At 55.7% G+C, this 17622-nt stretch overlaps 1 protein-coding gene and 1 long non-coding RNA gene across 2 annotated transcripts; both read left to right on the top strand.

Moving 5' to 3' along the window:
- The first annotated feature begins 5461 nt into the window (after positions 1 to 5461).
- LOC126028294 (uncharacterized) lies at positions 5462 to 12268 on the top strand. The gene is made up of 3 exons (XR_007502416.1): positions 5462 to 5572; positions 5658 to 5767; positions 11655 to 12268. It is a non-coding gene; the product is annotated as an uncharacterized LOC126028294 (long non-coding RNA).
- A 1041-nt stretch (positions 12269 to 13309) lies between these two features.
- GPR4 (G protein-coupled receptor 4) lies at positions 13310 to 14659 on the top strand. The gene has a single exon (XM_049787527.1). The coding sequence runs from the start codon at positions 13310 to 13312 to the stop codon at positions 14657 to 14659; it is 1350 nt and encodes a 449-aa protein (XP_049643484.1).
- Positions 14660 to 17622: the final 2963 nt, after the last annotated feature.

The raw sequence follows: 17622 nt of genomic DNA, 5'->3' as shown, positions 1-17622 counted from the left end.
CCTTTATTCCTCCCAAGGTCCCTTGAGTTTTTTCTTTTTCTTTTTTTTTTTTTTTTTTTGGGTCACATCTGGCAGCGCTCAGGGGTTACTCCTGGCTCTATGCTCAGAAATCGCTCCTGGCAGGCTCGGGGGACCATATGGATGCCGGAATTTGAACCACTGACCTTCTGCATTCAAGGCGAATGCCCTACCTCCATGTTATCTCCCCGGCCCCTCCCTTGAGTTTTATGTTTGTTTGTTTGTTTGATTTTGGTGCCACATCCCATGATGCTCAGCAGTTACTCCCTGCACTCGAGAATTACTCCTGGGGCCAGAGAGATAGCATGGAGGCAAAGCATTTGCCTTGCGTACAGAAGGATGGTGGTTCAAATCCCGGCATCCCATATGGTCCCCCAAGCCTGTCAGGAGCGATTTCTGAGTGTAGAGCCAGGAGTAACCCCTGAGTGCTGCCGGGTGTGACCCCAAAACAAACACAAACCAAAAAACCACCAACTCAGACAATTACGTACATCTTGTGATGCTGGGGGATGTAGGGTCGAATCCATTTTGGCAAGGTGCAAGGCCAGTGACCTCCCTGGTGTACTATAACTTTGGCCCCTCCATTAACATGTTTCCCTTAAGAGTTCAGAGACATAGGGCCAGAACCAGAGCACAGCAGATAGGTTGTTTGCCTTGCATAACCCAGGACTGACCTGGGTTCGATCCCCAGCAAAAAAAAAAAAAAAAAAAAAAAAAAACCACCCAAGGGGGCCGGAGAGATAGCATGGAGGTAAAGTGTTTGCTTTTCATGCAGAAGGACGGTGGTTCAAATCCCGGCATCCCATATGGTCCCCCATGCCTGCCGGGGTGATTTTTTTTTGTTTTTGTTTTTGTTTTTGTTTTTTGGGCCACACCTGGTGGTGCTCAGGGGTTACTCCTGGCTGTCTGCTCAGAAATAACTCCTGGCAGGCACAGGGGACCATATGGGACACTGGGATTCGAACCAACCACCTTTGGTCCTGGATCGGCTGCTTGCAAGGCAAACACTGCTGTGCTATCTCTCCAGGTTCCAGGGGTGATTTCTGAGTGTAGAGCCAGGAGTAACCCCTGAGTGATGCTGGGTGTGACCCTAAAACCAAAAAAAAAAAAACAAAAAAACAAACATAAAGTTCAGAGACATGCAGATGCTTCTCCAAGGTTACACAGCATTTGAGTATAATATTTTCCCTTTTTCAGCGGTTTGACATAATCTCCCCAGGTGGTGCTCAGGGCTTTGCAGCCAGCAATCACTCCCAGCAAGCTTGGTGAATACTATGGGGTGCCAGTGATTGAACCTAGGTGGGTCACATCTAAGGCAAGAGCCCTACTGATTGTACTATCTTTCTGGCCCTGCAGTGCCAGTTTTGTCATCAGATTTCAAAAATTGCTTTGGGGAAGGAGATGTTGTTGCTTATGGTACAGGGCTGGGAAATATTTAATACTGAAAGGGGATGTCTGGGAGAAAGAGTCAATCCCTCGCAATCAGGGAACAGGAGAACACACACAAAAAAATTTTATTTGTTGATTAAATTATAAAATATAAAGTCTAGGGCCTGGAGAGATAGCACAGCGGCGTTTGCCTTGCAAGCAGCCGATCCAGGACCAAAGGTGGTTGGTTCGAATCCCGGTGTTCCCCCCCCCCCCCCCCCCCCCCCCCCCCCCCCGCCGTGCCTGCCAGGAGCTATTTCTGAGCAGACAGCCAGGAGTAACCCCTGAGCACCGCTGGGTGTGGCCCAAAAACCAAAAAAAAAAAAAAAAAAAAAAGTCTAAAGTCCACGTGTTGGGTGGGACCGCCCCCAGCATGGCATGGCGCTGCCTCCAGCCCCTTGGCCAGAGTCTGAAGATGCAAATAATGGTGGAGAAATAATTCACAAGCAGCCAGTTAAAGTTTCATTGGAGTCAGCTTGCTTTTATTCCAAGGCCCTGTCCATTTCTCACATGGCTTTTCTGCTAAGGTTTCTGCTGCCCCTCTCTTTCTTGGGCTTTTTTTTGGGGAGGTTATACTCAGCCACGCTCAGGGGTTTCTTCTGGCTCTACTCTTGGAAATTACTCCTGGTATGAGGCCGGAGAGACAGCATGGAGGTAGTACGTTTGCCTTACATGCAGAAGGACAGTGGTTTCAATCCCGGCTTCCCAAGTGGTCCCCCGAGCCTGCCAGATGCGATTTCTGAGCACAGAGCCAGGAGGAACCCCTGAGCGCGCTGCCGGGTGTGACTCAAAAACCGAAACAAAACAAAACAAAAAACCCCAAAACAAAACAAAAGCAAAAACACCTAGAGCTCTCAGAGATAACTCATAACTCTGCTTTCAGAAATCCCTCCTGACAGGCTTGGGGGGGGTCATATGAGATGCTGTGGGTCGAACCCGTGTTGGCCGTATGAAAGGCAAATGCCCTCCCTGCTGCGCTATCACACTCCAGTCCCCTCACATCCACAATTTATGAGTTCCCTGGGGTGCTTAGTTACTGGGGTGTATCTGTTTGTCACCACTCGTCGGACCATTCCCTCCACCTCCACATTATTTTCTTTTTCATTTTTATTGGAAAAGAAAATAAACAGCCAAAAAGGAATCTGGGCCCCCAACAGCTGTCATTTTTGAGAGTGGACAAGACAAGCTGGCTCTGTCCAAAGTCCTCTACGCAGAAACTAGTTCTCCAGCCTGATTTATGAAGGGCGTGATGAGGATCATACAAGTTGGCAAATATTTGGGGAGCTCTTTTCGCACAGACCTCCGTTTCCTGAAAGCCATGAGGCCCGCATTCCCACCCAGTTTACCAGGCGTCTTGCCGGCACCAGACATGCAACAGCAAACAAAACTGAAAATTGGGGAGAGTGAGCCCCAGGAATCATGAGGTTCCTCAGAGCCAGGGAAGAGGGTGGATGAGGGGGTGGAAGACGGATGAAGGGCAAACCTGGCCTGGCTTCATTCCCACCATGAATTCATTTAAGTTCGGGAGCCATGGCAGGAAGTATTCATGGCTTGCTCCTGGTTCTGTACTCGGGCTTTAGTCAGACCTGGAAAAAAGGAGGACTCAAAGGCTCAAACCCGGGTAGGTTTTGCTGTAGGTCAGTCTGATCACCTTGAAATGATGCCTTTTGTTTTTGTATTTTTGGGTCACACCCGGCAGCACTCAGGGGTCACTCCTGGCTCTACGCTCAGAAATCGCTCCTGGCAGGCTCAGGGGACCATATGGGATGCTGGGATTCGAACCACCCACCTTCTGCATGCAAGGCAAATGCACTACCTCCATGCTATCTCTTCAGCCCCTGAAATTATGCTTTTAAGAGAGGGTCAAGGTCACAGCACTAGGACAGTGGGGAGGGTGTTTGCCTTACATGTGGCTGACCCGGGTTCAATCCCCGGCATCCCACAGGGTCCCCTAAGCCCTCCAGGAGTGATAATTTTTGTTGTTGTTTTTGTTTTTGGGCCACACACGGCAGTGCTCAGGGGTTCCTCCAGGCTCTGCGCTTAGAAGTCGCTCCTGGCAGGCTCTGGGGGCCACATGAGATGCCAGGGATCAAACCCAGGTTCGTCTCAGGTTGGCCGGGTGCAAGGCACACTCCCTACGGCTGTGTAGTTGCTCTGACCCCCTCCAGGAGCACTGAGCCAGGAGTAACCTCCCGGAACAAAGGAAAAAAGAATAAAGAGAGGATCAGGGCAACAGAAGTAGGACAGTAGGGAGGGTGTTTGCCTTGCGTTTAGCTGAGCTGGGTTCGAGCCCGGGCACCCCACAAGGTCCCCTAAGGTGGTTCTCTGAGCACTGTCCAATGTGCCCCCTAAAATCAAACCAAAACAAAAAAAGTGTCTCTGAGTGAGAGCGATTATTTACTTCTTTTCCTTAGACAATCCCCAGAGGGGAGGCTGAACCTGACCCCTTTATTCCATGCAATGACCCTTAGCTGACTTGGGGGTGCTGGAGGGGCTGCACCCAGCCAGAGATGGGCCTGAACAGAGGCAGGTCAAGGGACCATGCAAGGGCACCCTCAGGCGCTGTTCCAGCCCTGGCCTTAAATTCCCCGGCCGCTGCCGGCCTTTTAAGGGGAGAAGGCTGAAAAGGGTTAAGGGGGCGCGTCCTGGGAGGGGTTAACCGGGGCGGGCCGGGCCGGGGCGGGGCCTCGGGGGCGGTTCGGGCCGGGACCCGGGACTTAGAGCCGCCGGGTCCCAGAGCCCAGCCGGGGAGCCTCGGGAAGAGCCGGCTCTGGGCGCCCCGTCCAGCCGCACCCGCAGGTAGGAGCCGCCGCCCAGGACCCCCTGCCCTGTGCGCCCCGTGCACCCTTGGAGAGGTCCGCGCGTCCCGACCGCCTGCCTCAGTTTCCCTCCGCTCAGTCTCGGGGTCCCCCACTCCCTGGCCGGTTCACCCACCTCGGGCCTGCTCTGCTCCCTGCTGTCCCCGGGTCCCGATCACCCCGATTGTCTTCTCTGGCTCCTGCAACCCCCCGGGTCTCCCCATCCATCCATACGCGCCCCTCTCCACCGGGGTGGGATGTCTGTCTGTCCCTCCCTCTGCGGGGCTCCGGGGCGCTCCCCCATCTCTGTCCCTTCTCCCTCGGGGTGTGTTCGTTTCCCGGGGTGTCATCCCACTCCACCCCAGCTCCCCTGTTTGGCGCACCTCGGGGTCCCTCTTCCCTTCCCCTCCTTTCTCCCACTTCTCTGCCCGGGTAGAGTCACCCCCGCAGGGCACTTTCTCCCCTTCTTTCTCTCTTGGTCCCTGCCTGCCACCGGCTTCTCCCTCTCCACCCCCTGACTTTCATCCTAGGGGCTGCTTTGGATTGGGGTGCCGGGAGCAATAGGGCGCCCAAGGACAGGTGGTCTGGGATTGGGACCCCAGAGAATGGCCCTCATCTGCCCCCGTGGGGGGTAGCACCCACCCAACACTCCAATTTTAGGAATTCTTGGCTGGGGGGGCACTTCCTCCCCCCCACTTCCTCCCTTCCAGGCTTTGGCCAGTCACCTTTAACTCCTTCCTGCCTGGGTCTCACCTCCCCCCCCCACTTTATAGAGGGTATCCTGCCCTCCACCTCTATGTAAGCTACCCAAGGGATGGCTTGGGGGGGTCCCTGTATTGGGGGAGTGTTGGGTGTACCCAAATTAGGTGGGTGTACCTGAAGGGTTTGCTTTGAAGCACAGAGGGAAAGGATGGGGGACTGCACCCCCGGAACCCACTGAGGTCAGAAGTCACCCCCTGCATCTCCATTTAGAGGGGTCCTGTCCCCCTGTGCTGTGTCAATCTGGGAATGAAATCAAAATCAGGTTTTGCTGGAGGATCTGGAAGTTTCTTTCTGGGGAGATCAGAGAGGCTAAGAGAATTTTATGATCCAGAACGCTGAAATATAAATCTTTTTTGGGGGGCGCACCTTACCTAGTGGTGCTCAGGGATTATTCTGGATTCTGCACTTAGGGACCACTCCTGGCAGGCTCAGAAGACCATATGGGATGCCAGGATCGAACCCAGGTCAATCATGTGCAAGGCAAGGCAAGAGCCCTCCCTGCTGTGCCATCCCTCTTGCCCCAGGAATGTAATTCACGGATTGGAGAGACTTGGGGGCGTCAGTAGGTAGGGGTGGGGAAGTGGGTGATGGGGAGTTTTCTGATCCAGGGGCTGGAACTTGAGAATTTAAGGACCTTTTCCTTCACTCTAGAAAGATCAGTGAAAGGAATCCTGGCTGCTGGGGAGAATGTTACAGCCAAGGCTCTGAAGCACGCGCCAAACCCTCCTCCCGTCTCCCATTTCACAGCTGGGGAAACTGAGGTACGGGGGTGGGGTGGGAGGTCGGATTCCTGCTCAATTCTGGCCCAAATCTGGAGCCCCAAAGGCTTTTTTGGAGCGTTTTGCTGGGTGGAGGGAGAATGAGTTTCTGAACTTGTTGGGGGAGGAAGGAGAGGGAAGGGCAGTGGGTCCCTGTGGCCAAGCTGGTGTTGGGGAGAAGGAACAACAGAGAGAGGAGGTGAAGTGGGGGGAAGGATGAGCCCCCCCTTCTGTCTCCTGACCCTCCCTGTGAAGCCCACTGTTCCTGTGGACCGGACCTATAATTTGGTTTATGTCTAGACAAATAATAACTCAGCTGGTGTTGATTGGTGTGAGCTAGGCGGGGCGGGGAGGCCAGGGCACCCAGAATTTTTCCCAGGGGTATCCCCCTCCCAGCCCAGCGGGGGTGGGTTGGAAGAATCTTGGGGTTCTGCTGCGACCTCAGCCTCCCTGCTGGGGGTCTGTGAAGTCCCAAATAGACCCAAGTTCCAAAGAGCAACCCCTGGGAAGGAGGGAAGGAAAGCGACTTTACCAGCCACCAACGTTCCCTTTTGTCAGGGAAGAAAAAGGGAAATGGGGCGCATATGCCTTTGCTGAGCGCAAGATAATCATCGCGGCTAGTTTAATAATAGATTATGAAACTGGTAGAATGCCCCCCCAAAAAATTCCAACAGCACTAACAATAGTACTTTCAACTCTTGGAATGTGAGTTTTTGAATATTGGGGAGCTGAGAGGGTCCGAGGGGGCTGGGCCTGGAGAATAATATAACACCAGGGAGAAGGGCATCATTCCACAGGGGCAGGTTTGAGGGAGCAGGTGTGTATGGGGGGAGAACAGAATTTAACCCCCCCCAGAGCTGCACCAACCAAAGGACCACCCCAGGATGCAGATGGAGAATTGGAGGATCCCCCACACCCCAGGACCCTTCTGGGTGGGGTGGGCATGAAGGGGGCTGGGGAGAAATGGGGAAACTGAGGCCCAAACACCGCTCCCCCTCCTCCTTCCCACCCCAGTCCCTGGAGGCCCGGCTGGCTACCCCCCTGATTTCCGCCGGCTGCCAAGGCACCAGGTGGGCAGCGGGGCCCTCATCACATTTCATCTTGTAACATGGAACCGGAGGCTGGAGGCGCAGACGGAGCCTGCTTGGGGGGGCACCCAGATGGGGAGCAGAGGGGGGAGGGGGAGGGGAGAGTCTGCTCAGAAAATTTCAGGCCAAGGCGACTGGGTGAGTGGCTCAGGGTGGTCGAAGGTGAAGGTGGGGGGGGGGTCCATGCTATTTTCTGGTCTTTAGCCGGTGCAGGGGTGACTGACAGATGGAGTGATGGGGCCCCAGCCGCTTCTGACACCCTACCCTAAGGTGGGTGTCCCCTTCTCCCTGTCTTCTCCCCGCTCTCTCTTCCTGCTGCTCTTGGGGGCCCCAAGAGAAGGGCTGGGTGGAGAAGGAGGAATTGTGGTCATGGGGTTGGGGGGGGGGGCTGAGATTTGGGGGTTGATCGTTCAACAAAACAGGGTGCTGGAGGAACTGGAGCCAGGGAGCTTGTTGATGGTGGACACCCAACATTTCTGCTCACTGGCTTTTTTTTGGGGGGGGGTGTGTTTGGACCACAAACCCAGCTATGCTCATCATTTACTCCTGACTCTGTGCTCAAGGGTCGCTCTTGGGACTAGAGGATAGCACAGTAGGGAGGACATTTGCCTTGCAGAAGGCCAACCCTGCAAGGGTTCGATCCCTGGCAGCCCAGATGGTCTCCTGAGCACCACTGGGAGAGATTCCTGAGCACTGAGCCAGGAGTAAGCCCCAAGCATCACAGGGTGTGGGCCAAAAGCAATTGGAATAGAAAGGTGTGTGTGTGTGTGTGTGTGTATGAGAGGGGGGGGGAAGAGGAGAGAGACGGAGGGGGGGAGAGAAAGAGAGAGAGAGAGAGAGAGAGAGAGAGAGAGAGAGAGAGAGAGAGAGAGAGAGAGAGAGAGAGAGCTGTCAGCCCCTCATACCTAGCACCCCAGGAAGAAGAGAGGCTGAGGAAGGAGGGATGGTGAACACCATACTGACTCCCCTCCAGGAAATTAGCCATGGGAAGTCTATTTCCTCTGGCTCATAAGGCTGGTGCCCGCTCAGAGCATAGGGCAAAGAAATGGTCCTGAGAGCAGAGCCAGGAGTCAGCCCTAAGTCCTGCTGTGTCTGCCTTCCCAGCAAAAAAAGATAAACCAATTTCTTCTTTCTTTTCATGACAAAAAATATTTTTCCGCATTAGCTCAAAGGGCCGTGCACATGTTTTCCAAGCGGGAGGCCTGGGCTGGAACCGGGAGGAGCCCGGAGCACTGCTGGGTGTGACCCAAAAACCAGGAAGAAAAAGGTTTCTTTTCTTTTTTTTTTTTTTTTTTTTTTTTTTATTTCTTTAAAAAATTTTTTTTGGTTCCCAAATTGGTTTGTTTCTTCTCACAGCTTGGCAGTGCTCAGAGATGAGTAACCCTTCAGGTCCTGCCCAGTTCCGACTTGATCTCAGGATCAGCCAATGGCCTTCATGGGTGGGGGGCTGTCAAGTTTGAAAGCAGGACACCCCCTTTAGACAGACAGAGTGGACACCCTGGAGGAGGAAGAAGAGGAGGAGGACGAGGGGGCTGGAGAGATAGCACAGTAGTAAGGTGTTTGCCTTGCACGTGGAAGGACATTGGTTCGAATCCCGGCATCCCATTTGTTGATTTCTTTTTTTTTGGGGGGTTAGGTTTTTGGGTCATACCCGGCAGCACTCAGGGGTTCCTCCTAGCTCTAAGCTCAGAAATCGCTCCTGGCAGGCTCAGGGGACCATATGGGACTCTGGGATTCGAACCACTGACCTTCTGCATGAAATGCAAATGCCTTACCTCCATGCTATCTCTCCAGCCCCCAGGGGTGATTTCTGAGCATAGAGCCAGGAGTAACCCCCAAGCACTGCCGGGTGTGACCCAAAAACCAAAAACCAAAAAAAAAAAAAAAAGAGGAGGAGGAGGAGGAATTCTTCAGGTAAAATTGGAGACAGAATGAAGAGGGGAAGGGAGGAGGGGAAGGGAGAAAAGATGGGAATAGAAAGGGAGGGGAGGAGAAGGGATGGTAAGGGAGAAGAAGAGGGGAGGGGAGGGGAGAGGAAGGGAGAGGTTCTTTGAGGCCCTGATCTGGGTGCTGGGTTCTGTCCAAAGCTGGGAGGACCCAGACTGTAGTGCTCCAGCCAAAACAAGCTCTGTCCTTCCATCTCGCCAGGATCTGGAAGCCTCTGGCTGTGGACCTTAGTAGGGTCCACCCCTCCCTCCCTGCTCTCTTACTGGGAACCCCACAGCGGGCTGGGCTCCCCTCCCCACAGTCCTCCCTGCCTTGAATCAGTCTGGAGCAAAGTTAGGTCCACTGGCTCCCTCCAGGGCACCTACTTCCCCGGGACCCTGCAGGATTTGAGCTAAAAGCACTGTGGGTGGGTGTTTGTTTCTTCTCAGGGGAGAGTGTAGGGCTGCCTACAGTGTTTTGGTGGGGGACCTGCTCTGTGTTGTGTTCAGGGAACTCGAGGGGACTGAAAATGGAACCAGAGGCACATGCAGAGACTGCTCCAGCCTGGTCAGAGATCTGCTCTGGACAGACAGACAGACAGACAGACAGACAGACAGACAGAGACAGACAAAACTCTGGGTAGGCAGGTAAGAGACAGGGCCAGAGACATAGCACAGCGAGGAGGGCACTTGCCTTGTATGCAAACCCCCCCTCCCCAGGTTCTACCCTCAGCATCCCATTAGGGTCCCTAGAGACCACCAGGAGTGATTCCTGAGTGCTGAGCCAGGAGGAACCCTTGAGCACCGCTGGGTGTGGCCCAAAAACTGAAAGTAAAAATAAGAAAAAATTTAGACTTAAGGAGAGCTGTGGGAAAGGGTTTTCAGGCAAAGCATACAGTGAAGGGAAGTTTTGTTTTGGAGCCACATTCAGCTGTGCTCAGGGCTTACTCCTGGCTCTGTGCTCAAGGGTCCTGGCGATCCAATCCTGGTCAGCCTTATGTAATACAAATGCCCACCTTATTCTACCTGCTGTACTGTTGCTCCAGTCCCTCTATCCAGTTATTCTTTTTTTGGGGGGGGGGGGTCACTCCCAGTGGCACTCAGGGGTTACTCTTAGATCTGCGCTCAGAAATAGCTCCTGGCAGGCTCAGGGGACCATATAGAATGCTGAGGATCGAACCCTGGTCCATCTCAGGTCATTAGTGCGCAAGGCAAACACCCTACCACTGCGCTATGACTCCAGCCCTGTCCAGTATTCTTTGGAGCCCAGGGTGGGGGGACACCTTGTGATGCTCAGACAGAAAGTACTCCTGACAAGGCAAGCACCCTCTCTATTTTTTTGTTTGTTTTGTTTTGTTTTTGGGTCACACCCGGCAGTGCTCAGGGGTTACTCCTGGTTCTATGCTCAGAAATTGCCCCTGGCAGGCTCAGGGGACCATATGGGATGCCGGATTCGAACCACCGTCCTTCTGCATGAAAGGCAAACACCTTACCTTCATGCTATTTCTCCGGCTCCAGCACCCTCCCTATTATATTCTCTCTCTCACCCTGTCCAATTGCTTTTTCATTTTTATTTTTATTTTTGGGCCACACACATTGATGCTCATGTGTTATCCTGGCTCTGTGTTCAGAAATCGCTCCTGGCTTGGGGGACCATATGGGTTGCTGGGGATTGAACCAAGGTGAATGCCTTACCACTGTGCTATCACTCCTGTCCCCCGCAATTGCTTTTGAGAGAGAGAGAGAGAGAGAGAGAGAGAGAGAGAGAGAGAGAGAGAGAGAGAGAGAGTGAGTGTTTGGGGCCACACCCATTGATGCTCAAAGGGTTACTCCTGGCTCTACACTCAGGAATCACTCCTGGTGGCTCAGGAGACCATATGGGATGGCGGGGATCGAACCCGGGTTGGCCGCATGCAAGGCACACACCTTCCCCTCTGTACTATCGCTCTGAATCTGTCCTGTTACTCTGACAAAAAAGGGGGAAAGGGGGGCCAGAGGCCAGATGGTGCCTCCCACATCAGGACCTTGGACAGGTCTTGGAAACACAGGGCCTCAGTTTGTCCTTTTTTCTTCTTTTAGACAACTCTAAGTGGGTTCTGAAAAAGCTCCTAGCTGGTGCCAGAGAGACAGCTCAGCAGTTGGATGTTTGCCTTGCATGCAGTGAACCCAGGATGGACCTGGGTTCAATTCCCGGCATCCCATATAGTCCCCAGACCAGGAGTGATTTCTAAGCGCAGAGCCAGGAGTAACCAGCATCACTGGGTATGGGCCCCCCTAAAAAAACACATGGCCTCACCCACAAAAAAAGGGCTTAGGACAGAATGATGAGGTGGCCACTCAGTAGCCCCTAGTGATTGTTACCATTGTGCTTATTTATTGAAAGCGGAGTGCTCTGGGTTACAGTGGCAGGCTGGTCCCAGTCCTGTCATTGCCTCGCTGCCTTGCTGTGTATCCTTGGGTTGTCACTTAGTCTTTCTGGTCCATCCCCACCCTCCTGTCTGTACAGTGCCATCATTCCAAGAGCTTTACTCGAACTCCGACCCTGAATTTGATTCAGCCTTTCTTGCTTGTTTCTCTTTTGTTTGTTTTTGGGCCACACCTGGGTGGTGCTCAGGGGTTACTCCTGGCTCTGCCCTCAGGAATTACCCCTGGCAGGTTCAGGAGACCATACGGATGCCGGGTATTGAACCTGGGTCTGTCCTGGGTTGGCTGCATGCAAGGCAAACACCCTACCCACTGTGCTATCGCACCGACCATTTCAGCCTTTCTAAGGGACAACTTAGCTGGCCCCTCAAATCTGTGTTGGATAGGGGAGCTCTATCGGGCTGTGGGCCGCTGTGGGGGACATGTGTGCCCTTTTGTTCTCTCTTCCCACAGGCCGGCTAATAAGACAACTTCAAGCTTTGAACTTGCCAGTGGAGGCCTCCTCAGCAGGACCCCGAAGCCTCACTCACCCTTCCTGTTTTGGGGTAGCCTCTGTTGCTCCCCTCAGGAGTCCTTCCCCTTCCTGCCCTCTCCTTGGATCCCTCCCTTGTTTCTTCATCTCTTCTGGGGCTCCAACGATCTGACCCCATCTCCCTCCTTTGCCTGATCCTCCCAACACCTCCTAACTCCAACCTGTCCTATTTCAACCCCTACACTGATAAAAGGGGGACCTCCCTTCCCCAGACTCTGGTGTCTTCTGGCACTTTCCTCCCTACTGTTATTCCCACTCAGACTTCTGCCACCCTCCTCTAGTGACTGCCCTCACCCCTGCTGATTCTTTCATCTCTTTAAACACACCCCTGCAGCCCCAGTGTCCATTTTGGCAGGATCCCAACCCTCGATTGCTTTGGTCGCCCAACCCTTGACCTAGTAGCTCTGTGCTCACCGGCCTCACCCACCCCCTTTTCTCCCTTCTGCCCACCCTGCCATCTCTGTCCCCAGCTCCCCTGCCCCTGCTCCTCCTCCTCCTCCTCCTCCATCTTCTGTCTTTTCCTCCTCCTTCTTTCTCCTCTTCCATCTTCACTTCCTCCATTTTTTCTTCCCTCCATCTTCTTTTCCTCCTCCTCTTCCTCCATTTCTCTTCCATCTCCTGTTCTTCCTCCATCTCTCCTCCATCTCCTTCTGTTCCTCCTCTTTCTCCTCCTCCTCGTCCTCCAACTTCTCCTCCATCTTCTTCGTCTCTTCCTCCTCTCCTCTTCCATTTCCTCCTCCTCTTCCTCCTCCATCTTCCCCTCCGTCTCCTCCTGCATCTTCGGCTCTTCCTCCATCTCTCCTTCGTGTTCTCCATCCCTCCTGTTCCTCCTCTTTCTCCTCCTCCATCTTCTTCGTCTCTTCCTCTTCCTCCTCTCCTCTTCCATTTCCTCCTCCTCTTCCTCCTCCATCTTCCCCTCCGTCTCCTCCTTCCTCTTCGGCTCTTCCTCCATCTCTCCTTCGTGTTCTCCATCTCCTCCTGTTCTTCCTCCATCTCTCCTCCATCTCCTCTTTCTCCTCCTCTTCCATCTTCTTCGTCTCTTCCTCTTCCTCCTCTTCCATTTCCTCCTCCTCTTCCTCCTCCATCTTCCCCTCCGTCTCCTCCTTCCTCTTCGGCTCTTCCTCCATCTCTCCTTCGTGTTCTCCATCTCCTCCTGTTCCTTCTCTTTCTCCTCCTCCATCTTCTTCGTCTCTTCCTCTTCCTCCTCTCCTCTTCCATTTCCTCCTCCTCTTCCTCCTCCATCTTTCCCTCCGTCTCCTCCTTCCTCTTCGGCTCTTCCTCCATCTCTCCTTCGTGTTCTCCATCTCCTCCTGTTCCTCCTCTTTCTCCTCCTCCTCTTCTTCCAACTTCTCCATCTTCTTCGTCTCCTCCTCCTCTCCTTTTCCATTTCCTCCTCCTCTTCCTCCTCCATCTTCCCCTCCGTCTCCTCCTTCCTCTTCGGCTCTTCCTCCATCTCTCCTTCTTCCTCTTCTCCATCTCCTCCTTCGCCCTTTCTCTTTCGCCCACCTCCCTCCTCGGCCCTCGCCATGTCGCCCTGAGCCTCCTGCCAGGGGGTGCGGGCGGCCGCGTCCCCCCCATGGCCTCCCTCCCGCCCCCGGACATCCGCAGGCCCAGGCCCCCCTCTCGGGCCCGGGTCGGAGCTCGGGCCGCCCGGCCCGCCGAGGCCCCGGGCGCGAGCATGGGCAACGGCAGCCTGGCGCCGGGCGCGCGGGAGGGCGAGTGGGAGGGCTGCCGCGTGGACGCGCGCGTGGACCGCCTGTTCCCGCCCTGGCTGTACCTGGCCGTGCTGGGCGCGGGGCTGCCCACCAACTGCCTGGCGCTGTGGGCGGCGTGGCGGCAGGTGCGGCAGCGCCACGAGCTGGGCGTGTACCTGCTGAACCTGAGCGTGGCCGACCTGCTGTACCTGGCCACGCTGCCGCTGTGGGCCGACTACTTCGCGCGGCGCGACGACTGGGCGCACGGCGCGGGCGCCTGCAAGCTCTTCGGCTTCGTCTTCTACACCAACCTGTACGTGAGCATGGCCTTCCTGTGCTGCGTGTCGCTCGACCGCTACCTGGCCGTGGCGCACCCGCTGCGCTTCGGCCGGCTGCGGCGCGTCAAGACGGCGGCGGCCGTGAGCGCGCTGGTGTGGGCGGCCGAGCTGGGCGCCAACTCGGCGCCGCTCTTCCACGACGAGCTCTTCCGCGGCCGCGACAACCGCACCTTCTGCTTCGAGCGCTTCCCGCTGGAGGGCTGGGGCGCGCGGCTCAACCTCTACCGCGTCTTCGCCGGCTTCCTGGGCCCCTGGGCGCTCATGCTGCTGTGCTACCGCGGCATCGTGCGCGCCGTGCGGCGCAGCGTGTCGGCCGAGCGGCGCGAGAAGCTGCGCGTGCAGCGCCTGGCGCTCGGGCTGCTGGCCATCGTGCTCGTGTGCTTCGCGCCCTACCACGCGCTGCTGCTGGCCCGCAGCGCCGCCGCCCTGGGCCGGGCCCCCCGCGACCGCGCCCGCGCCCGCGCCGACGGCGGCGACGGCGGCTGCGGCTTCGAGGAGCGCGTCTTCGCCGCCTACCACGGCGCGCTGGCGCTCACCAGCCTCAACTGCGTGGCCGACCCGATCCTCTACTGCCTGGTGCACGAGGGCGCGCGCGGGGACGTGGCCCGGGCGCTGCGCCACCTGCGCCGCTGGCTGGGCGGCGGCCGAGAGCCGAGGGGCGCGGGGGCCGCGGCGGCCGGAGCCTCCGCCGGCCTCCACCTGGACCTCCGCCTCGACCTCGACCTCGACCTCGACCTCGACGCCGCCAAGGGGAGCGACCGGCACGGCGGCGGCGCGCCCGGGACCCTGGCTGCCCCGGAGGACCAGGGGGCCCTCAAGATGCTGCCGCTGCCGCTGTCGCCGCCGCCGTCCCCGCTGCTGCTGCAGCCGGAGCTGCAGGTGCAGGTGCAATGAATGGGCGCTGCCCAGCGCCGAGCCCTCCGAGGCCACGCCCTCGTGAGGCCACGCCCATCGAGACTCCGCCCACCCACGGACACGCCCCGTGAACCCACGCCCACACCTTCCCTCTTATGGACATGCCCCGTGAGCCATGCCCTTCAACGAGCTCCTCTCACCTCGTGGACACGCCCCCGCAAACCACGCCCTTCTAACAAACTCCTCCCACCTTGTGGACACGCCCTCCGACAAAGCTCCTCCCACGTCGTGGACACGCCCACACCACCTAGCTCCTCCCCTCTGGCAGACACGCACCCGTGAAGCCACGCCCTCCTTCAGCAAGCTCCTCCCATCTCGTGGACACGCCCTCCAGCAAGCCCCTCCCAAGTCGTGGACACGCCTACCCCACCAAGCTCCTCCCCTCTGGTGGACACACACCCATGAAGCCACGCCCTCCTCCAGGGAGCTCCTCCCATCTTGTGGACATGCCCCGCGAAGCCACACCCTTTTAACAAACTCCTCCCCGATCGCGGACACCCCCTGCAGAGCCACGCCCCTTTCAGCAAGCTCCTCCCACCTCGTTGGCACGCCTCCCGACGCCACGCCCACACCCTCAAGCTCTTTCCCTCTCTCCCGAGCATGCCCCCTTCGACAAACTCTTCTCGAGGACACGCCCACCCCACTAAGCTCCTCCCCCTCTGCCTTTCACTGCTTGGTCCCTGTGGTTTATGCAGATTGCATGTAAATAAGTGTGTGTTCATTATCCTAAAGCAGAATTAGCGAGGGGCTGGCTTGGCCACTGGCCCACCATTCTTTCCCCCCAGGATGCCCTCACATTTCAGCGCCAGGCCCTGTGCTGGCACAGCTGCTAGTGACAGATGTGACACAGCTCTGTGCCTGTGTCCAAGGCAGCACCCTCTCACCCGAAAGGGTATCTGACCTGGTCTGATGGCCAAGGATGACCCACCTGTTGTGGGCTTGTGCAGGTGAGGTGCTACTTTGGTCTGCTAGGAGGCAGGTAAAAAGTGGGGAAAGCTAGCGTGCAGTGGGTAAATGTTGCCCCTCAGGGGAGCTTGGCACAGGTTTTCCCCACTGAGTAGGGCTGATGATTAAAGAGGGCGTAGGTACCTTCATTCAACAGAGATGGGATTCGTTGAGTGAAGTGAGGGGCAACAGATGATCAGGGGCCAGGAAGTGATATGGGATCTGATGTCTGGCCTCAATATGGAGAGTCAGAGCATCGCTTGTCAACTGGGGGAGTTCTGCTATGGTCACCCCAATGGGATATAGCACTGCAAACAGACAAACAAGTGCCAAGGCCCTGGGGTAGAGTGCCTGGATCTTGAGACTCGGAGATTATTAAACAGCAGCTGCCAGTGGGCTGGAACTGAGGAAGGAAGCACTTTGACTTAAAGGTTAAAGAGTGAAGTAAACTGAATGGGGGGTGGGTGGGAGTGGTAGGAGGCAGGGAGGGCAGAACCTGGGACAAAAGGGCAGAAACGGTGGGTGAGAAGGCATTAGACCAGGACAAACATGGTGCTACAGCTAGCCAGGCACCGTGCCCAGCCTCGGCGGGTACTTAGACGGGAATACTGTGATGGTATCACTCTTACCCCTGGGCCCATCCTGGGAAAAGGGGTCCCTAGGCAGCCTTGTGGGAATGATTACAGGATGGGCACCAGAGCAGCAAAGCAACTAGGCCAGGGTCCCACAGTCAGTGAGTCAGTTAACTCATCTCTCTAGTTCCCACGCCCCAGAATGGCGAAGTCCCTGTGCCCTGAGCCTTTGGGATTATTCCCAGAGTGTATGGAGAAGGCTGTGTGGCCCTTCTGCTAGTGACTTTTCTCCCAGCCTCTCATTGCATGTCTAAGCTCTTGATGGGATTCAGAAGGGTCTCTGTCTCTCTCTCTCTCTCTCTCACACACACACACACTCACATATACACCCTGGCCTTGGAAGAGGTTCCTGGAAGCACTTCTCAGAGAAAGGAAGAAGAGGGGGAGGGAAAAGACCACTTAATGGGGAAAATAGTTTTGCAGAAGGGCAGGAGAGTTACTGACATACCGGAAACTGGTGCTTTGGTGGCATTGAGGGACGGAAAAATAAAATTGACCTGGACTATGGGGTTACCCAGCCCGTTTCCTGGTGGCCGGAAAGCTACTAGGATGGAGATATGGGGATGGTGGGGGATGCTGAGCCGGCCTCTCTGGAAAGAGTCCAATGGAAGAATTTCACTCCTCCAAATGTTCATTCCCATTCATTCAATAAATATTTATTAAGCCCCTACTGTGTGTCAAGCCCTATTCAAGGAGTTGAGGAAACAGTGAATATAACATCTTGGGCTCCTTACACATTTGGACTCTGTATTTTTCATACAGGACCATACCCAGCAGTGCTCAGGGCTTACTCCTGGTTCTGCTCTCAGGGATTCCTCCTGGCAGGGCTCAGGAAACTATGTGAGGTACCAAGGATTGAACCTGGGTCACCCACATGCAAGGCAAATGCCCTCCCGCTGTACTATAATAACTCCAGCCTCATTTAGATGATCTGGGGCAATTTTTCCCCCAAAAATATTTGTCATTCCAAATGGAGAAATGGGGGTTCTTTGGCATTGGGGTTTAGAAATAAAGGATGCTCAGGGAGTCAGAGTGGATACCAAGGAAAGCCCTGGGCCCCTGATTTCTTTCTTCCTTTCTTCCTCTCTTCGAATCTCACTACCCACCAGCACACCACCCTCCAGGAATTTCTCTCCACCCCTTCCTGCCCTTGTTTATATGATTTAGCTCCCCGCTGGGTAAAAAGGACAGTCTGGGACATTCCTTAAACTCTTTTCCGGAAACAAATCCCTGGGGACCCTCACCCCACAATGGATGAAGCGGGGCTGCTGGGCAAACAGTCTAAGTCTCCTTTGATACGGGACTATCTTCAGTACGTTGGAGGGGACTTGGAGACTCCTTACCCCCCTCTCAGGGCCTCAGTTT

Source organism: Suncus etruscus, chromosome 14, assembly GCF_024139225.1.
Source record: "Suncus etruscus isolate mSunEtr1 chromosome 14, mSunEtr1.pri.cur, whole genome shotgun sequence".
NCBI lineage: Eukaryota > Metazoa > Chordata > Mammalia > Eulipotyphla > Soricidae > Suncus > Suncus etruscus.
The sequence above is the reverse complement of the archived record's forward strand: the minus strand, read 5'-3'. Positions and strand labels throughout refer to the sequence as shown.